Source organism: Homalodisca vitripennis, chromosome 2 (genome assembly GCF_021130785.1).
Source record: "Homalodisca vitripennis isolate AUS2020 chromosome 2, UT_GWSS_2.1, whole genome shotgun sequence".
NCBI lineage: Eukaryota > Metazoa > Arthropoda > Insecta > Hemiptera > Cicadellidae > Homalodisca > Homalodisca vitripennis.
The window spans coordinates 220,612,882-220,635,846 of record NC_060208.1 but is presented as its reverse complement, the minus strand read 5'-3'; the positions used below and the strand labels follow the sequence as shown (position 1 = coordinate 220,635,846).

The 22,965-nt window shown below is 34.3% G+C and overlaps 2 protein-coding genes across 3 annotated transcripts in view; both read right to left on the bottom strand.

The window, feature by feature from the left end:
- LOC124355417 overlaps window positions 1–14,011 on the bottom strand; it is a 31,993-nt gene extending 17,982 nt beyond the window's left edge. Inside the window, exon 1 of one of the 2 annotated variants that reach the window (XM_046806557.1) lies at window positions 13,091–14,011. In XM_046806557.1, the coding sequence (XP_046662513.1) occupies window positions 13,091–13,287 (197 nt within the window). In that variant the 5' untranslated portion in view covers window positions 13,288–14,011. The remainder of the gene's footprint in view (window positions 1–13,090) is intronic. The other variant, XM_046806558.1, reaches the window with a different exon arrangement.
- A 1,588-nt stretch (window positions 14,012–15,599) lies between these two features.
- LOC124355418 (defensin-1-like) lies at window positions 15,600–22,364 on the bottom strand. Its single transcript, XM_046806559.1, has 2 exons — window positions 22,146–22,364; window positions 15,600–16,318 (listed from the first exon to the last, which is right to left on the bottom strand). The coding sequence occupies exons 1-2, from the start codon at window positions 22,267–22,269 to the stop codon at window positions 16,104–16,106; spliced, it is 339 nt and encodes a 112-aa protein (XP_046662515.1). The 5' UTR covers window positions 22,270–22,364; the 3' UTR covers window positions 15,600–16,103.
- Window positions 22,365–22,965: the final 601 nt, after the last annotated feature.

Genomic DNA, 22,965 nt, shown 5'->3' with positions numbered 1-22,965 from the left:
CGCGTTAATCTAGGCTAATGAAAGAGGCTCCGCGACCAGCCGCAGCTGTCTGTTTATCAGCCAGCCTCAGCCGCTCTGTTACCAAGCTAATTGATTGACGTATAAATCAGCTACAGTGACGTCAGATCGGCTGACAGTTTGAGTAACAGATGATTGAAATTTACTGATTGTCGATCATCTGAGTGACCCTGATAACCTTCAGCGGATTCTCACAGCAAAAAGGGAACTGCACTCGCGTCAATATCGGTGCAAAAATGATGCATCGATCACCTTTCGTCAGCTTGACTTTCTTCACGCCTTTCGTAAGTCTTCAAATCGAGACATTAGCCAATCGTGTTGATAATGATTGCCAGTGACCTGAATTGTTCAGTAACTGTCGACCTATCATCAGAGGTCAGAATCTCCTGTTAATTACTATTACTCCTGCGTCGTCTAATATATTCACAATGTGATTTTCAATTTTTGTCTCAGGAAAAAGGGAAACCTACATAACTCTAACGTACATGTCTGCTGAACAATGTTAGTTGCATTTAAACCGCAAATGTTTCGTTTGTGCACCATCGAAGATTCGCTGTCCAGAACGTCCTTGAGAACCATCTGTAGCGAACAATCTTAAATTGTATCCTGTAGTGGAAAAAACTGACATTGGCTTTCGTGAATTGCGGTTTGAAAATAAATGGCCGTAATTTTGTAACCATTGTAATCAAATTTTGTTTATAGAAAAAAGAAAAAAAGAGCTTGAATACGTCATATCTTATAACGAGACATACTACACAATTTTAAGTCCAAATGAAATCCAAGTTTAACATTGACTTTATAAGAACTAAACATTGTTAATTTATAAGTTAAGAAATTAGATGTTTTGAATTAGATACAGTTAAAAAATATATTTTTCTTAACGAAATTAAAATTTCTCATACGTAAAAGACTCTCTAAAGTTCTATCTTATGAATGTGCTGTAAAAATTTCACATTTTTATCTTCATTCCTTCTAATTTGGTTCTGATTACAAAATATCTAAATTTACTACTTTAATTGGCTGTAATTTCGCGATTAAACAGTTATGAGTTTAAAATAAAAAAAGTAGTTTCCAAACTCAAAGCGATTCCACCACCTTAAAAAGGCTACGGAGAATGTACGGACAAAATGTCAGCTTCTATTTAAGTTACCAGTGCTTCAGATATATTTTATATACAAGTAAAATTTGAGGTACCGCAATTATTCACTCAGTGTGCTTTTACCTACCTCGTTTCTGGGAATTAATAAAATCTCTAGACTCATTGTTGGTGAAAAACACAAGAAAAACAGTAATTTTTACTATTAAACATCACATGCAAAACAGTTTATTTTGTTTTGCAAGCTGTAAAGGGCGCAAATAATTATGAAATATTCGGTATGGATTTCTTTATAAAGTAGAAGTTTCAGAAAAAAGTGGAGTAGTTTATTAATTGCCAGTATTCGCAGAAAATTATATCCAACTTCAATGGTTTCAAGTGAATAAGTCACTTAACTAGCTTTGATTAAATAACTCAATTGTATAGGCAGGAAACAAACAAGTTGTTAGAATATCTTAATCTACGGATCTCATAAACAATCAACGATTGTCGAATTGTACAGATATAACAAGTTATTTTTACATTACACTTGCGTTTTAGTTTCATTGCAAAGACCTAATTACGTTGGAAATTAGCACCCAGGCATATAATGTTAATGGCTGATTTTCATCCATTAAATTGCAAATGAACATTTCAATACAATGGGTTTTCGAAGTACTGGAGCTTTCACTTCCGTGAATAACTCAATACATTTTGTGATTCAAATTGTTTCCAGCTTAAAATATACAGGCCAATGATATTGAGAATTAAAAGAAGAAAAATATACTAATGTATACTTTTTTGATGAAACCTGTATTTGCAGTTCAGTTAAGTAATGAAATAATTATAAAATAGGTGATTAGAGTGGTTGTAATTAGTACAATAGAAATTGTATGTAGAACGTCTCTGAATTGTACCCACTTTGGCAACCTTCTTCGCTGTATGAAACTAAAAAGTTTCTAGAAACACATTTTTGGTTTTTATTTGTTTAACGCTTGTATATAAGTTTTTGTTCGTTTATTTAAGATTGATCACTCATAAAAGGGATAAGTTTTCAATGGTCACAAATTTACTACCATTTATTTACATAGCAAATTTCACGACAGCAGTTTTTTTAAAGGGTCAAGCTACTTAAAAACTACCGCTACCCCAAAAAAGTTTCATAATTTACTTACAGCTTTAAAATTTCTGAAAATTAAATTTTTCCACATGAAAATTTTTGAGCCAAGAGTGTAGAGGACATAGTGATAACACTGTTCTGGGGACTTTGCTAGTGAAGGACCTTTTACAAAACTAGATTGAAATAGTGATTGTATGAGTTAACTACGGGGTTAAGGTATGTTTCAAGTCAAATACAACCTGTTATTCCAGAGTATTCGTTAAAACTGTACACGATTTCATAGGTTGACAACAAAACCAAGGCTTGATTTAATAGGTTAACAGAAACACCAAGGCACGATTTAATAGGCTGATAGAAACACGAAGGCACGATTTAATATGTTAATAACAACACAGAGGCACTATTTAGTAGGTTCATAGCAACACCAAGGCACGGTTTAATAGGTTGATAGAAACACCAAGGCACGATTTGATACGTTGATAACAACACCGAAGTCCGATTTAATAGGTTGATAGCAACACCGAGGCCCAATTTAATAGGTTGATATCAAGACCGAGGCATGATTTAATCAAATAATCATAGTTTAAAGTTTGTTACTTTAATGTCAAGTGTGGCAAGTTCACTGCCGTCATTTTAGTTTTAAGTTTTGTGTGTGTATATTAATCTTATTTATTACGGTTTCAGGTGCCTGAGGAATAGTGGCGGGGGGAGGGGAGGAGAAGGAAGCCATAGCTGGGATCTGTTAAACATTGCATCACTTACACTCCATAAAAACCTTGCTCATTGCTTAAATACAAAAATTGTTGTACAATAACACACTACGTATTCAATGAAAACTGGAGTTGGTAAAGGTATGGAATTTCTCATGAATGCACTTGTTATATTTGGCCCAGCTCATACATCTATAGGGAAGTACCTAGAAACGAATGTTTCCTTTGATATGGTCATAAAGATTACGTTTCATTTATCTAAAGCATTTTGCATATTTAATCTCATGCGCATGTTAAATCTACTAGAATAATATTTGTCTGCATTGCAGAAGAAAATGATCATTATTTATTTATCATAGTATTTGTTTAAAACGTTATAAATCATGGACAATGTTAAGTTTACTTAAACATAATTTAAATAAATAATTTTTGAAATATTAGATATCTAAGAGCTGACAGCATGTGATGTGCTTTTAGCTTGAAGTTGGAGTGGAAGGTTGACAGGTACGAATACGTCTCAGAGGTATTACAAGTTAAAATGTAATATTGATACGTTCTAAAGGTACACAACAGATTCTTATTGACAGGTTATAAAAGTGTGAAATTGATAAGTTCTAGAGGAACCAGAGGAAGTAGCGGTGTTAAGGTGGAAGACTCGAAGCACTTTAAAGCACCACACGTTGAGCGTTGAAACATTTTTCAGAGATACCAGAGGGAGTTAGTATGTGCGATTGACAGGCTATAGAAGTATGAGATTGTTAAGTTCTAGAGGAACCGGAGCAAAGACAGGTACTAGAAGAGGCCACAGCATGAAGCTGGGAGGTTAATGACGAATCTGAAAAAAAAAAATAGGTGTAATATGAAAGTCTTCAACATATACCGCCCCAGAGTAACTTTGGAATGTTAAGATGCATATTGTGAGACCTTGACAGTAAATTTTACATGAAGTAGCCTTGAATAGGTGCATGCTAACAATATCAATAATCATTGTAATATCTGATTGTACAATAAATTGTAAATCATGCATGTAATATATTAAATTTGTTAGTAACAAAGTAAGGAGCATGAAACCACGTACAACAACGCGTACTTATATCTCCCCGGCAGACAAACAGGAAATTGTAACGAGTGATAGACTTCAATAACGGTCAGCCAAATCCCAAGCCCCATCGTAACTAGAACTAATTCTTGTCTGTATTGAAATGAAGTTGCATGCCAAATTTACAGTTTTCAGATATCTTGCGGATAGTTGCTGTTAGGTCACATGTGTTAATATGTCATATGTAACATGTCAAATAATTGTATTCAGTTTGTTTAAATTTATTTATTTCTCATTACCATCATTGTTACCAGTAAGACCAATGTAAAATGTTTTCTTAATGCTCAGCCAATTCCCATGAAGTAATATGCACCAATCATAAAACTCTATGTTCTATGTAAAGGAATAAAACGTCATGCAAAATTTTAGTCTACAGATCGTTTGCACAATTTGTTCGTTCGTTTTCGAGATATCGTGTGGACGCAAAATCAGAGAGAAATATTTTTTTTCACCATAGAAGTCATTCATTAAAATAAAGTTCTAAAATGTTCTATAAATTTGAATAAAGTACAATTGGTTATCTACGAAATGTATCAAACTGGAAAGAAAGAACATTTATAATCTTGAAATGAGAATGCAATCAGGTTTTGAAATAAAATCTATACTTAGCCATAGTTTAATTAAAACTACCAACTGCTCAATTTTATACAACAAATTGAGTTACTTGATACTATTGTAATAGATTAAATTTCAGGTCAAAATATCAGAGAAACGGCCATTAGCTCTGGCGAGAGTTCATAAATTAAAGCTTGTTAAGATAATGACATTCATCGAACTTTATTCAATTTGGAAATGCAAGAGAGTCTTCCCCTTTCCACCCTCTCACTGACTACACCCTTGACACTTCTACTTTCGTGTTTTAATTGAACTCTTACAATCGAAAAAGATCGACTGTTAATATTCTTAGTATATTTTATCATACGATGTGTCTTCATCCTACCCACTTCAAATTTTACAGTTTCCTTATGTGAGGTTCAATACGAAGCTGCTACAGTACGAGTGGGAACACCCTATCACAAAAGTTGAAAGTAAATAAAAATAAAATAAGATTCAAGTGTAAAATGGTAATCTTTAATGGCAACATACAATTGGGCCAAACTGGAATGCTGTTGTTTATATAATCTTCAAAAACCCAATAAAATTGGCATTGGATGAATTGAATTTCAAGTAGCTGAACTGTCAGTGTATTAGTCGGAAAGTCATGAGATTCTGCATTAAGATGTTCGTTTTCTGATGTCGCGTGCACTTATTAGACCAAATTGATTGACACATATCCTAAAAGAAAGCTAGAAAGTATTTGCAAAGTTACTTTCTAAGTTAAGTTGCGAACTTCTTAATGCTAATTTTCTTTATGATGACAACTGTTTCTCCACACCAATGTGGCTTGACGTTTGGCTGGCAGTATGTGGTATTCTGCTATAATGGACGGTATTGTGGTTGAGTGACGAGGTCATGTGGATATTCTCTACCTAGACGTTTTCCAAGCCTCCGTATCACCGCTCTTTGAAGAAATTTTCGGCCTTTGCATATTTCGATCTGTTTCGTTGGATCAAAGAAACATAGCACAATTCAATAGATAGTATTCAGAGAGATTACTACCAATCATATATAAAAGTCCTCTCGTGTAAACGAAAAACTATTTAGTGGTCTTAGGCATTTTATATGTATTAAAACAGACAAGTTTTACAATATTTAAATAAATAATATAAATTATATAAATAAACGCAACTATTCTTAATAAAACGTGCGAGAGAAGGAAACAAATAATAAATTTTAACAATACTTGAAATACATGAATTCTTTACATAACCAAACGTAATCAATGTTATAACTGCAATTCTGTTATTGCTTCTTACGGGAGTAGAAGGTAACTTGCTGTTATTTATATAATCGGACGGGAAGAAACTTGCAATCGAGTGGGAATTTTCGTGTTATCCCGAATGTGAAATAGTTTCTAAAGCAGTTTACTTCCCAATGATCTATTTCTGTACAACAAAGGTACACGTGTGGTGTAGGCCGGTCGTCTGATGTAGGCTCAATTGCATCACAATACCCACATTCTCCTGCTGGGACTTATATACGGGCATCTGCCGGCTCTCATTACCCACTGTCATGAGTCAGTCGGAGCTTCTGCCGGCCCTCATGAACCACTGTCATGAGTCAGTCGGGGCTTCTGTCGGCTCTCATGAACCACTGTCATGAGTCAGTTGGGGCTTCTACTGGCCCTCATGAACCAGTGTCATGAGTCAGTCGGGGCTTCTGTCGGCTCTCATGAACCACTGTCATGAGTCAGTTGGGGCTTCTACTGGCCCTCATGAACTAGTGTCATGAGTCAGTCGGGGCTTCTGTCGGCTCTCATGAACCACTGTCATGAGTCAATCGGGGCTTCTGTCGGCTGTCATAAACCACTGTCATGAGTCAGTCGGGGCTTCTGCCGGCCCTCATGAACCACTGTCATGAGTCAGTCGGGGCTTCTACTGGCCCTCATGAACCACTGTCATGAGTCAGTCGGGGCTTCTACTGGCCCTCATGAACCACTGTCATGAGTCAGTCGGGGCTTCTGCCGGCCCTCATGAACCTCTGTCATGAGTCAGTCGGGGCTTCTGTCGGCTCTCATGAACCACTGCCATGAGTCAGTCAGGGCTTGTACCGACTCTCATGAACCACTGTCATGAGTCAGTCGGGGCTTGTACCGGCTCTCATAAATCACTGTCAAGAGTCAGTCAGGGCCTCTATCGGCTCTCATGAACCATTATCATGAGTACATACAGCTTCCATCTATTGTTCAGAATATTCTCAAACCTCAAACATTTCTATATTTTCAACTTGATTCAATGGACGGAAAATATAAGAACAATTCTCCCGGTGCAGACAAAAGAGAGGTATATTGCACTTGTAGCTTTGTAGCTCTCATCTCGAAACGTCAAACTAAAAATGTATTATTAATCGTGAAGGTTAACTCAACAACACTGGTAAGGCAACTTTTTAATGGTTGTTTAAATTAATACATTTCCAATACTTCTGGAAATTTTAAACTTCATCACGTTGAAAACCATATCAGAGGTTTCTGAACTAGACGAGAGATAGATTAAAAATGCTTGTAGTAGACGACTTTTGACCCTAGTATATCTTGAAAAACAATATTTATATTTTCTTGATGTTGCATCAACTGTGTGGCGGTAAATAAATTAGAATTAGAAGTTAATTTAAGCGGACAGAGCTGACTCTTTTTGACCGCAGTAACATGTACGTTCACAGGGAAAAGAGGGGAAAATATAATTATGGCACTTTAAATACTTTAGGCAGAAAGTAAATTTAAACAGACAGAAGTTGACAATTTTAAATGGTATTAGGTTTTCGAGATTTATATGTATATATATTTACATAAAAAAATAGAACCAGTCAACATATTATTGAACTTTTCTCTTAACCTTGGGTACTGAAATGATATCTACCTGATTTGTGCCCTCCTGTTTGAAAAATATAATACGGCTCCATCATATTATATCACAAATGATTTTACTAAAAAGGCCATGCCCTTCGAATTTGGAAATTGCGAATTTTAGGAGTGTAATATTTTTTTCCGGAATACTTAAGAATTTGGAAAAATTATAATATTTATGTTTTACAATACAGTTTTAACTGACATTAAAATTGTTGTTTTAAATTTTCTTTGATGTTTCAGCTGAAGTTCGTCAAAGAATTGTAATTGTGTAAACCATTATGTAAATCAGTGTGAAATACAGCTAACAGAGTTGCCATATACATTTTATGCCAGATTGCGCTAAGAAGCATCAAAATATGTGATGCATTGGAAATACTTTGTTTAAAGCTTAAAACAAATTATTAAAAATGTTATAAAATCCACCTCAATGAACAAACTCTGAATCTTTGCACATAAGATTATCAAAACTGGTTGGCTTTCTTGGCATTTTGATATGGCATTTTACAGTGACTTAAGGAAAAGCAGCGACATGAACACTGATATGCCTTAATAAGCCATCCCCCCCCCCAGAACTGTAGGTCCGAAAACAGCAATTATTATTGTCTGCCTCGTATATGCGCAATGCATGCAGTGAACGCCAACCGCGTTAAAAAACACAATAACTAATTTCATGTCTCAAAAATTGTGTAGGGCCTAATTGTATGTATATACAGGAAATATATATCCTAATCCTAATAACATTATGATAAGAAAGTGGCTTTGTTTTTGTCACGATTTCACGAATAAACTATTCAACCGATTGTACTGAGTTTTTCATGGAAATTATTAAGGTCCCTATATTAAATAAAAACCCATTCTTATTTTTCAAAATGCCTCTGGGCTACGACCATTGGTCTCTAAAGTTGAATTACTGCATCAAATATTATTAATTGCAAGAGCTCGTTAAATGTAATCAACTGTTCTGTGTAAGTACAGTGTTATGACAGTACAATCGTAAGTTTAATTAATTTAACCACTATTTTCAATTTGTTTACATTTATAGTATTGAAAGCATAAAGTAAGCTTGAGAGAACAGCAAAGCAAAATTACTTCTTATGTGAGTTTTTTCTGCAACCGCTGTTTAGCATAGAGTTAGAAAATATCCAGCTAAAGAAATTATAAGTTTTAATAAAAATGTTTTTTAAAATGTAAATTTTTGCAAATGTTAAGTATGTTAGTAGCACATTTTGTTATTCATTTTTATTTATAAGACTAGCAGTTGCCATGTGCTTGGTCAGTAATGTAATGTAGATATAAAGAACAAATTTACTATCTAACTTTTACCATAAACTTAGTCTGTTATAAAAACCTATCCTTTGTGTATTTGACAGAAGTAGGCTTCCCTGTCCTGTACTCCTGTACTTATGTGTATATATATTTTCTTGATCGGGAATTAAGGCTAAATCAACTATGGAAACAAATGCAAAGGCCAGAGTAAATTGTAATGGCCATAAACAAGTTCTCTTATACGTTCAAATCCTACAAAATTGCAGGTGAAGCCGCGAGTAACTGCTAGTCTTATAAATAAAAATGAATCACAAAATATGTAACTAAGCGCTAATATTGAGAACGGTTGGATCAATCCGACTAATTATTATTTTTGTAAAAAATAAAAAATCGAGGAATGTTTGTATGTTTAACTAAACTGTTTTTTTTTTTTAAGGAGAGAACCCCTTTAACCCTTTTAAGCCTTATTCTGTCCGTCCTCATGGGCCACTGGCCTGTGCGAGGATCTTATCAAACAGAATAAGGGGGAGAGTCGATACAGTACAAGGTCGATGGTACTGATAAAAAGTGCAACAGTCACAGACAGGATTTTAACCTGCGCTATCTCTAACTCAGACCCAAAGTCCAACGACTTAGACCGCTCGGCCATCGGCACTCCCATAAGTGGCACCATAAGTGGATATAAACGACCGATAGTAGCCACCGTTTAACCAAAGTAGGCTTCTCAGTCTTACATATGTATATATGTTTATCCATCGAAGGCAAACCACATCATGCTACTGGAAATATCTTAACCGGAAGTATATGGATACGGCTACAAATTAATTTCGATTGAAGTAGATTGCCGAGATCTATGTATTTTTATTTTTTGATCGTGACAACAAGTCAAACTCAGCTGTGGCATTAGGAGTACAATTAATTTGAGCCATAAATGCTTATATACGTGCAAAACGTCATATAAGAGCCGGGTTAATTCTTAATACTCTTAACCATGAACAATTAAATAATATCTATCTGATGTATGCCTACTTACGATTGAAAAATTTCATAGGACTCCATCATAGTACGTATGAGTGATTTTACTAAATAGTATAAGGACTTTGATTTGGAAAGTCCCATGCGAAGCCGCTAGAATGCTAGAAAGTAATATTAATCAATGTAACTAACTCATACTATAAGATCCAAGCTACTTGCTATAACCAGAGGTGTACCTCAAGGATCTGTCCTTGGCCCACTGATGTTTATTTTTTTCACAAAAAACATGCCGCCGAACTCAAAAATCTGCATAGAAGAATGTATCATTTTTGGCTCAGTTTAGTTTTATACAGATCGCTATAGTATCCAATAATTATTTCAACATAATATAAGATCTGTAGATGAATCGACTGCATTGAAGTAACCGTGAATAAAATTCATCAATGTGTGATTTTTATTTGAAATTAAGCTTACTGTGGTTACCTTCCATAACATACTTCTCCACTATAAGTGAAACAATATAAATTTCTCAGGATTTGCAGTAATAGCAACGTAACTAATGCATGGTAAATCTTCTGCAATATTCTTGCCTTGTGATACTGTAGCAGTGTAGGATACTGTAGCGAACTCAAACCTCTGCATAGAAGAGTGTGTAACTTTTGGCTCAGTTTAGTTTTATACAGATCGCTATAGAATCCAATAATTATTTCAACATAATATAATATCTGTTACTGTTGTACAGAAGAAAATAGTGTTTCCCAGAGTAAAACAAATACAGGGTGTCCCGTAACTCTCTGAACAAAGGTATACCACGTTATTTCACCAGACGAACATATTTCACCATGTGAACATGGATCTCCGATGCTTAGTTTCCCATGTGTCTATTTGTATGTGTTTTTGATAAAAGTCTAATATCTTCAAAAATAATAAATTAAATTATACCAAATTTTGATCAAACGTTAACAATAAAAAGATCAGTTATTGAAAAAATTTTCATTGAGGTCATTTCTCTCAATGGGACCATGTCTTGTCACAGTAAAACTGCTCTAAATCAGTTATTTATTATTTGATCTAAATGATTTTGGTGCCATTAGATTTGTTATAAGATCCTCAAAAATGTCTTATTCTTATAATTCTTGAGAAAATTGCTGGTTTTTAAGATATTCAAAGTTTAAAAGTTTTAATGGCCGCTATTTTTAAAATACTAAAGATAATTTAATGATATTTTTTCAGTAACTTGTCTTGTTATTGTAGACATTTGAGCCACATTTTGTATAGTTTAATTTATTATTTTTTAAGATATTAATTGTTTTATAAAATACACAACAGATAGAATGATGGGAAACTAAGCATCGGAGACCCATGTTCATATGGTGAAATATGTTTGTCTTGACCTGAACAATAACGTGGAATACATTTGTCCAGAGAGTACGGGACACCCTGTATAATCGCATCCTCAAGCTATAGTGTCAACAACACAAACAAGTCACAAAAACAAATTAACTCCACTACCATCTAGTACCACAATTACAACGAAGTCAAACGACAATTTTACTCTTTATTGTAAACAGACGCTAGGAGTAGATCTGAAGGTATGCAGACTCGCCACTAAATTTATGCAACGCCATGTACTTGTTGTAAATCATGAAAAACATTACTCTCTACCTGTACAGGTACTACAGTGTGGTGCGAAGTTACGTGCAGTCTTTTTGCATTGGCAAATTTGCGTGAAAAATGTTATATGTTTAAATCATATGCTACAAAAAAGGTCTAGGACTGAGACAACTTTAAAGAAGTTGGGAAAAACATATTCAAATAATGTTTTCAGACATTATAAGAACGATATATGCATAAAATGTATAAATTAATAAACATTACGTAAAAAAATGTATTCATCAAAATATCTTATAGAGGAAATTTATTTATTCCCATTTTGTTTGAGTGACCATTTTTATAGCATTGTTAGATTCACATAAAATAATTGTTTAAGGAAATAGCTACAGTTTTCTTTAGTTAGGGATAAAACACGTGAAGGTACCCATTTTAAGTAAGTGGATTTGTAGATAAAGAATATTTCCTAATTGTGTATCGTGAAAATTGGCCTGTTTAAAGATAACTATTGTTTAAACGGTTTTTAACTACCGTACATTTCAGAAAACAAGTAAAGTAACTGAAAATTGTGTATAGTAAAAAATAAAGAAATAAAAAATCCAAAATAAATTGTTTAGTTTTCACCTATTCGATTTACGACATTTTAAGAAATTAGTTTTTAACTAAATTATCGGTTAATAACACAGTCTGTAGCTAGAGATGTATTACAATTTAAATTATAGTTTGTTATGGAAAGTATATTTATATTTTTAAACATTTTAATTTTTATAATATCAAGCTTGGTAAGAACGATATATGTATGAAATGTATTATTCATAAACATTACGTGAAAAATGCATTCGTTGGAAAATCTTTCATAAGACATTTATTTACTCCTGTTTTTTAGAATTGCCATTTTTAAAACATCGTCAGACCCAGATCAAATAATTGTTTAAGTAAATAGCTACAGTTTACTTTAGTCAGGGATAAAACACAAGTACCCATTTTGAATAAGTGTTTTGTGGATAAAAATATTTACTAATTGTGTATCGTGAAAATTGGCCTGTTTATTGTTAAAATTGTTTTTAACTACAATTCAGAAAACAAGCAAAGTTCGTGAAAAGTTTTTATATTAAAAATAAATAAAAAAATGTACTAAAGGGTTCTAAATTGTTTAGTTTTTCACCTGTTCGATTCACGACATTTTAAGAAATTAGTGTATTGCTAAATTATGGCTTTAATAACATGGTATGTAGCTAGAGATGTATCAGAGTTTAAAGTATACTTAGTTATGAAAAGTCTATTTATATTGATAAAATATGAATTTTATGGATGACCTTACATTTTATTAACATTTCATCATCATATAAAGCAAGAAAACTGAGTTGAAAGTTTTAACATTTTTAAATTTATGTTATATACTGATTATATCCCAACGCGAGTGCTGTAAGCATATTTCGTAAACTGTTTATTGGGCATAATATATCTCAAAAGTATTCAACCATTTAAAAAATTCTACTGCGAATAACATGTTATTTGGTTTTAAAACCTATACTACCCTATGTAGCATTAAGCTATGGTGAACAAGAGATGGGTATATTTAAGGGTACGTAAGAGTAGTTTTAATATTATTTAAACAAGAGATTTACCAGTATAAATTTTGGAAAATAAAAACAAAAATATTAATTTTCGGAACGTGGCCTATACTTAAAATCTAATACGCTCCAAAGAGCGAACCTCTGACTTCCGGTTACTAGGATCCCTCCAACCTCACTACATGTGTGTCACCTACCATGGCTTCTCCAGGAAGGTCGGTTTCTGCTTCTGTCTGGCCAGGGTGGACACCTGGTTGGGGCGGCTAGACGACCAAGTGTTGTACTTCTCCCTTCCGGTTCCTGCGCTGGCCCCGGGTACCTCCAGTCCGTTGTAGTTCTCATCGAAGGGGTTCAGATGGTCCGGGTAGTCTTGGGCGCTGATCTTTCTGCTCATCTCCGGATAAGCAATATCTAACCTTACAGACACTCACACCATTCCCTCACGTTCTTAGTTAAAGCTGTCACGATTCTGTAATTTTCCGCCTCCTACTGCAACTCGCAAATTGACACGTCCGGTTTTGACCTACGGCTGTGCAAATTCACGAATAGGCTGGTCACAATGTGCGTCTTTAAATCCCCAAGTTCCAATACTTTTTTTATAGTAAACCTACAGTTAAAGCGAAATAAAAGTAATAACACACAAATTAAAGTACCACATAGAAGTCAAAATCAAACTATAGATTGTCGATCAATCTGAAAAGTATTAAAAGGAACTACGTTTAAAAAATAATGTTATAATCAGGCAAGAAGCGGAGTCCAAACAGAACGCACTACAACACAGAGGAAAGTCGCCCCACATTAATTTAGTAGCACAAGACAAAAGTTGAATGCCAGTTTAATTGAGGATCCAGTCTCAGCCAATTGACACCAGAGGGACAAGGACCACAAACCAATCTTCCAGTTGAGCTAATCGAGACAAGATGGCCTACTAATGGTGCGGCGCGCACTGCACAAGCGTGTGTAGCGACTTTTCGGTGCACAGGTGAATATCGGCTTATCACGAAAGGGGATTTATCAATCCACTCAAGGACGCACTCGAGACTCGGCGAGGACTGCGCGGGTGCGCGCGCCTTCCGTGACCTAACTTCGTCTGAGCAACACAACTGCTGGAACAGTGCTGCCACCTAGCGACCTGAACGGCAAGGCTGCCATCTTGTGAAACAAAAATCAGCTCACACTATTTTTTTGTACTTTTGCTTCGGCATGAACAAAGCGGTAACGTTGCTGCTGTTATATTCTAGCAGTTGTACGACAGTAAAACATTCCATAGTAAAACATTCCAGAAAGGTTTGGGTAACGGAAAGAGCGAGTAAGTATCAACTTTCATCACTTCATTCAATATCACCGATAGTCTTGGAGTTCTAATTTATTTTTTGCCACATTTGAACACCAGGTTTATTTCACTTGCTACTGTGTTCTGCATATAGTAACCCCATCAAAACAGTTTTAACTTTAACAAAATATAATTTTACCCATACGCCTGCTCTTGTTTATTCACCAAGTAAAATGGCAGAAAAGTGAGGTTAAAATGTCATTGAGGCTTATCCCTAACATCTAACATTTCCTGAACGATACTTATCAGTTCAATGTCATTAAATATAAGTTATAGAATTCATTCAAAATTTTAGAACTTTTTATGAAATATAATCTTTTCATATTATTAACAGTTTTTATCGATGCCCCCTAATTTCGACCAAAATTAGTGCGGGTGTCGATCAATTTCATTCCTAAGACATATTCCTCTTTCAATTCCAAGAGAACAAGAGTGTGTGCTTAGGCAGTGGAAATTGGCTCTCCAGGGTGACCAGACGTCCGGCTTTAGGAGGACATGTCCTCTTTTTTAACGTTTGTCCTCCTGTCCTAGCGGCTTTTGAATGTTATGTAAAATATCCGTCTTTTTGGAACGATTAAATATGCGAAAATAGCACATCCATATTAAAATTCTTCCTATTTCCGAAGGCTCTTGATGCCATGGCATGTGAACTGCTGTTAGATTCAGTTATATGTTGAGTGTTGTCTATAGTGTCACTGACTCACTGTTGCTTCTATCCTCTCAGCTGCCCTTGATTTTATGAACGTATTATGAACGATAGATTAGTTTTGTTATAATAAGTTATATATTTTTTCTGTTGTAGTGGTAAATTTTGACATATGTCTATTAGTATAGCTTACTAATAATGTAACGGATGACTGCACTGCATAATTCCAATTATTTTACAAAGTTTCGTTTTAATATCATTCTAAAAATTCAGGATCAAATCGATTCTTGCAAATTATTCTTACAAGAATTCACTCAATCTTATGGCACATACAAAATAATAGCCTCAAATAATAATAATTTTATCCTTTAATATACACTTTATTAATATTAAATGTTTCGATTTATGTGTATAAAAATACAATTTTCAAATTCTTTATTTGCATTATAATATAATAAAATACAGTATTAATACATAATGTGTGGTTTTTAATAGTGTATAAATAAATGTTTTTCGCAAAGTTTATAAGAATACTTAATACTGTTTTCCTTTTAGCTTTAATGTCCTTCTTGTTCACCCCAAGAAGTCCTCCTTTTAGGAATTTGCGTCTGGTTACCCAGCTCTAGACTCCTACACTATAGATACCAAAGCCACTATTTTGTGCTGTACGACTTTTTTTGTCAAAAAGCGAGCAGAAGACAAAAATGGTCTATATAAACAGAAGCTGTATATTGCACATTTTTATTGAAAATTGTCGTGTAATCTTCAAATAAAATGCAGCTAAATAAATTTAAAACAACATTTATAAGGAAAACATTTTAAGGAAAAAAACATTAAATGTAGATGGATAAAAAAGTTAATAACTAGATTAAATATTTGCCCCTTCAATTATCTGAATGAAACAAATCTGTAGTACAATTGCATCTAATATCTTGTGGGCGCTAGAAGTAACACATTTTTATGTCTGGGACATAATTTAAACTGAACTGGAACAATTATGAAACGAACTATACTATAAATAGGAGGTAAGTACATACTAAAGTCCATCATTTTTTTGCCTAAAAATATTTCTTACTAAAATAATAATAAATTAAATTTAATATATTCACAATTTAGGGGGAATACATTTAGATACATATATCTCTGGTATATTATATATGTTTTCTCTAAGTATATAAGTTAATTTTGATAAGATGTCTTTCTTTTGATTTTTTGCGAAATTAAATAAAGTTCAATACAGTGATCGTTTACAAACACGGGCCTGAGTCCTGTTATACAATTTCTCTAAGTATGGACGACAGTAGCAGACTCCTACTATACAACTACCACCCATGTAGCCCTTGAGGAGGCAGTGAAAAGCACATGCTGCGTGGTTAAGGGCAGTGCCCATCATCTGCAAGCTGAGGAGATCACAGGTGACTCGCTTGACTCTGATGTGGCTGGAAGCTGGAACATCAAAGCCAGGTGATATAATAATCAGCATAGACTGAATTGTTATGAGCAGAATACATCACCTGAATGTAATGCAAAGTGACGTGCTTGATTCTGCTGTTTACTGGAAGCTGGAACATCAAAGCCAGGTGAGATAATAATCAGCATAGACTGAATTGTTATGAGCAGAATACATCACCTGAATGTAATGCAAAGTGACGTGCTTGATTCTGCTGTTTACTGGAAGCTGGAACATCAAAGCCAGGTGAGATAATAAACAGCATAGACTGAATTGTTATGAGCAGAATACATCACCTGAATGTAATGCAAAGTGACGTGCTTGATTCTGCTGTTTACTGGAAGCTGGAACATCAAAGCCAGGTGATATAATAATCAGCATAGACTGAATTGTTATGAGCAGAATACATCACCTGAATGTAATGCAAAGTGACGTGCTTGATTCTGCTGTTTACTGGAAGCTGGAACATCAAAGCCAGGTGATATAATAATCAGCATAGACTGAATTGTTATGAACAGAATACATCACCTGAATGTAATGCAAAGTGACGTGCTTGATGCTGCTGTTTACTGGAAGCTGGAACATCAAAGCCCAGGTGATATATTAATCAGCATAGACTGAATTGTTATGGGCATAATACATCACCTGAATGTAATGCAAAGTGACGTGCTTGATGCTGCTGTTTACTGGAAGCTGGAACATCAAAGCCAGGTGATATATTAATCAGCATAAACTGAATTGTTATGAGCAGAATACATCACCTGAATGTAATGCAAAGTGACGTGCTTGATGCTGCTGTTTACTGGAAGCTGGAACATCAAAGCAAGGTGAGATAAGAAACAGCATATTATAATGAATCGTTATGGGGCATAATACATCAGCTGAAGCTGAGTAATGCAAAGTGACGTGCTTGATTCTGCTGTTTACTGGAAGCTGGAACATCAAAGCCAGGTGAGATAATAATCATCATAGACTGAATTGTTATGAGCAGAATACATCACCTGAATGTAATGCCAAGTGACGTGCTTGATGCTGCTGTTTATTTATTTATTTTATTGTATCAACGGTTACACCCATTTCCATTCAATAACAAATTATAGACTCAAGAATACTTGACTACTTACTTAATAATTATATTATATCAATGAGAATTTACCAAGATAGTCTAAATAAGTGACAGATACATTGATAAGAATATCAAAAAACAACTAAAATCCATAACAATAACGAGTAAATTAAATAATAACAAAAAGCAACTAACAATATACACTGCTCAACCAATCTACTTATGTTGTTACACTAACAGAAAAAAAGCATCAAATTTAACAATGTATAAATAAATAAGTTAGAAACAATAACAATAATAATAATAATAACAATAATAATGATATTTTTAACAATAATAAATAGATAAAAATTCAATAATTTGATGTGTGTGATAAATTTAACAGTGATAAAAATAAATAAGTTAACAACAATATAAATAATTTAAACAATAACATAACATATGACAATATTTAATAATAACTATATAAGCAACAAAAATGAACAATTAATCTACAAATCACAAACTTAGATGTGAACTGGACGCAATAAATAATGTTAATAAGTGCATGATATGGTAAACATATGATCAAGACTAATTGGTACACAATAACAAGTAAGAATTAAATATTAGTAAGTAGTTTATAACTTAAAAAGTCTTCTTAATGCTGATCAGAATCAAAGAATAAATCATATCCCAGCCCCGAAGACAGTGCATTTCCTCTTCTTTGGAGTCTAGGCAGACAACTATGGTAGGGCGTAGGATGTGGAATACTGGTGACGAAAAAAACAAGTCTCGAGATCTGGTTGATCCAGGGATGCGGAAACTAATCCTTGAAAGAAGATCATCACAGTCAACCTGCCCGGTGAGAAGTTTACGCAGGAAGACAGCATCAGCATCAGTTGTCTTCGCACAGAAAGGGACAACAGCCCAAGAGACTCTGCTATTGTGTCAACAGGTTGCTGCCATATAATCATAGCCCAGCCTAACTCCTATTATCCGCAAAAAGCGTCTCTGGATCTTCTCTAATCGATCTGTATCATCAACTTGATAAGGGGCCCAAACAACACAGCAATATTCCAGGATGGAGCGGATAAGTGCAGTGTACAAGGACATCAAGGCTCTAGTGCTAAGGCCATTTCTAGAAGTGCGGATTATGAAGCCTAGTGTTCTAGAGGCTCTGTTGCAAATATAGTCAATGTGTTTGTCCTGGCCGTAAATCAGCCGAGAAAATTACACCAAGGTCCTTTACTTGAGTTTTTTCTTGGTAACACAGTACCACACAGCTTATACTCGATCATAACAGGGTCAGCTGAACGATGAAATGTAACAACTGCACACTTGCTTACATTCAACCTCATGCAATTCAGGTTGCACTTTTCAATCCTGTCGAGACCATCCTGAAGTTGCTGACAGTCATTTGGACCCGTAATTGCAGAGAAAACCTTGATGTCATCAGCAAATAATAAACACTTAAGACCAATTGCACTAACAATGTCGTTAATAAAGATGTTAAATATAAAGGGTCCGAGATGGGATCCCTGGGGTACACCTGATTTGGCCAGGAAAGGGTTCAGATAATGCACCCGCAAACTTAACACAAGTTTCCTGTTAATAAGGTAGGAGTTAAAACAATTTCAACAAGGAGCCATCTATGCCATAGGTTCTGAGTTTTATAAATCAAGTGATCATGGTTGACACTATGCGAGGCTTTAGCAAAATCAATGTATGCACTGTCAACCTGTAGTCCGTCACTAAATGCTGAGATGATGTAATCGTCGTATAGAATAAGGTTAGTTGAAGTGGACCTTCCAGGCAAAAAAGCCATGTTGCTCCTTCGAAATTATACTCTTGAATGTAAAAGACAAACTGGTCCAACACTAAGCTTTCGAATACCTTCCCAACAGCTGATTGGATTGCAATAGGGACGGTAATTGCTTATGTTTTTTTAAGATCAGAGGACTTGTGGATAGGGACAATGAAGCTAGATTTCAACCTCTCCGGGAATATTCCCAGTTCAAGCAAACGGTTTGAACAAGACTGTCAGCTGAGGAGCAAGCAAATCATGAAGCTGTTTACTGGAAGCTGGAACATCAAAGCCAGGTGAGATAATAACAGCATAGACTGAATCGTTATGGGCATAATACATCAGCTGAAGCTGAGTAATGCAAAGTGACGTGCTTGATTCTGCTGTTACTGCAAGCTGGAACATTAAAGCTAAGTGAGATAACTGACGTTACGTTTTTGAACTACATTTTTGATTTTTAAATATATCACATTTATGTTTCAGATTTGATTTGCCCTAAGAACAGCTTTAATGAAAAAGTATTACCTGTTTCCAAAGTAAAGATTATGTTTTCCGATCCATATTACGTCGTGAAATTAATATTTTGGAATGCTCTGAATTTGCTGAGGAGATTCATATTAAGACAAAAGATGTGAAATAAAACTGAAATAGAACCAATAATGCATATCCACAGGTGAGGGAAATGGGCGGAGTTTTATTGTAATGGTTGTAGGTAGTAATCACTTATCAATCTGACTCATCAGTGATCAATATTGTTACTTTATATGGTTCTTTCCCCCAATACCCTTTCCCATAATTAAGAAAGAAAATTACTTGAACAGAGAAGAGAGCGTTAAATTATCGAAAAATTGGCAGCCTGTGTTAAAGACGCTGTATTAATCAGTAATTGGTCAGATTAATCTGAGCTTGGTGGGAGCTCAATGGAATGGGAGTTCAGCTCCAATGACGATAAAGCTCCTTCCCCTTCTCCCACTGCGGACTCGCATTACTGGTTTTGCCAGTTTTTGTTTAACATCTGCTGACTGAAGATGACGCAACCAGGCTTAAATATTTTACAATTTTAACGCGAATACTTTATAAACTGGAAATCATTTTAGTTCAATTCTGGGAGCTTTCTTTATTGACCTGTTTGAAGATGTCCATGTTTATGTATTGTCTGTATCTAAGTCTAGATAGAAACAGTTTCTGTAATTATTTGTTTTATTCTCACACTTAAAAAGGCATTGCCGTTGCAATAAATGCAATAAAAATTAAACGAAATAAAAAATTAAATGAAATAAAAGTATTTTAATTACAACTACGACTATAACTTTAAGGTTTATAATGTTTCTTTATATATTTTATTTGTTTAATGTGTACATGATTGTTATTTATCTATAAGTAATTAGTTATTTCTTATGCAGAGGGAATTTTGTGCGTCATTGTCTAAACATTTCTCTACTGAGAATTTCTTACGAAGTAAAGGCATCTTTTTATTTGACGAATCTCGGATTATAAGTAAAGTTACTACTTAGAAGTTTTCTTGCTACTAAGGAAGAATAGAAATAGAAGTAACCAATTATAAAAACTGATTCTGTCTCAGAAGAGCAATAATATTATCTTCTTGTCGAGTGTGATATTTGGATTGTTAAGAACTACGGAAACCCATTTGGCATCCTTAAAGCAGCCAATGGAGATTGCTAAACGGCTTCTGCCGATAGTCATTTAAAGAAAGAGCAGGTACAATAACTATCTACATAAATAGCTACTGTACATTTCTACGGATACAGTGAGTGTGAAATGTTCTGCTTTAAACTATGGACAAGTCAAATTCAATACTCCAGCTGTTCAATCAGCCAAATAGCACTTCAACTTGTCCTGTCGATGCTGCAGCTACCGCAAATTTATCTGTAAAGGCCATTAGGGAAGACTCTCCCTCAATCGTAACCTTTTGTAAGTTTTTATTGATAATCATTGAGTACTTCAAGTGTTTGTTATTAATTTCGATATTTTAGTAGAATTATTGTTGATAGGTAATAGGGAATAAGTAAATTATTATGTTGAGTGACTGTCTGACATTAAATAACTGTGTTCAACCTGGCATCATTATATTATGTTCAAGGCCAACAAGCAATATTTGATAAACTGTTATTTATATTATTTATTTTTATTTCTAAATATTACTCGCTACAAACAGTTTTATCTTTATAGCAATGTTATTTTCACTCATGTTTTAACTAACTTAATCTTTCTCATAAATTGCTATCTTATTACTTTTACATTCCTGTTAGTTCATGTACTTATTTAGTTGCTTGATTCTTATTATATCATTATTATATAATTATACCTTTTTATTAAGTGGGCTTGATTTGTGATGCGTCCATACCTCACTTTTGGCTATCGATATTCGGAGTGTTGTATTTTGTTGTAATTAGTAATATGTATTACTGATTACAATTTTAGGTTTTAGTAAGAATTACTATCTTAAGTTACTGTAAATATTACTAAATGTTAATGAAAACAATACTTTTTCCAAATTGTTTATTTTTTGGACGAGGCCTTTCGAAACTAAAGGTGTCAACCTAGGCCTCATAAAAAATAAACAATTCGAAAAAAGTATTATTTTCATTAAAGTTTAGTAATATTTAAAGAATTTTCCAGTTGCTCCAAGAGTATTCAGTTAAGTTACTGTGTTTATACGTCTTGATATGGCGTCTTGATCCAGGACTATATACTATAATCTATATTCCTGATCTGGATCATAAAATTTAAAGTAGTACTATGTAGAAATCAACTTTCCCATTTTTGTAATAAATAAATAATTGTAAAAAGTCTATACTTCCAAAAAGATTACATCTATGATTTTGAAATCAGCACTAGTATCGAATAACTTACACAATCCGGAAATATACGTCTCTTGAAGACGCTGTATCAAGATCTGAAAGAGTACCCGATTAACCTAGACGTAAGATATCTACTCCTCATTGCATACCTGTAGGTCTAGTAGTGCCCTGCTCCTTCCCTGGCAAGTTGGCGAAAGGATGGTCTGATGATTGCGATGGAGCAGCCAAAATTACAGTGAGCAGAAGACCCACGTGTAAGTAGAGGCGCAGCATGTCAGTAGTCACAGATACATCACAGCCGATTGCACTCAAACATTGCACAATCCCAACAATAAATCACCAAACTGTATCTGTCAATCGCAATAATTGATATTTCAGTTGTTCTATTCACTATTAACACAGCGGATAGCCTAAATATTCATTCAAGATATTATGTACACACATTATTGTTGATATTCTTATTCTGTATTTTTGCATACAATTCCTCACTGTCTACAACAATTTCATCAATGATTAGATATTTTGTTTATAATGTTATAAAAATGATAACCGTATATAAAAATGTTATGTACATACTTATTCAGGTTTATTAATATTTTATTCAAATTCAGAACTCGTTACGACAAAGAAGCGATAATCCAAATACAGAAGAACTTTGTAAAAAGCATTATGTGAGGTAATGTTTATTTACGTCACGTATAGTTCCAACACTGCATGGTGTGCTAGTCAGGTTGTTATTAAGTAATTTTTATCAACGTACAGTTGAAAGAGCCGTGCAATAAAACGGACCGGGATTTATGTTTAGATTTATGGCATGATGAGCAGCGTGACCTATTTTAAATATTAAATTGTACAATAGTTAAAGGTGACATACTTTATGCCACTCGCTCCCACAAATTATGAGACTCGACAGTCAGAAGACTAAGACAGTGATCGCGAGGCGACTGACTTGGTCAGAGTCCTCAACAT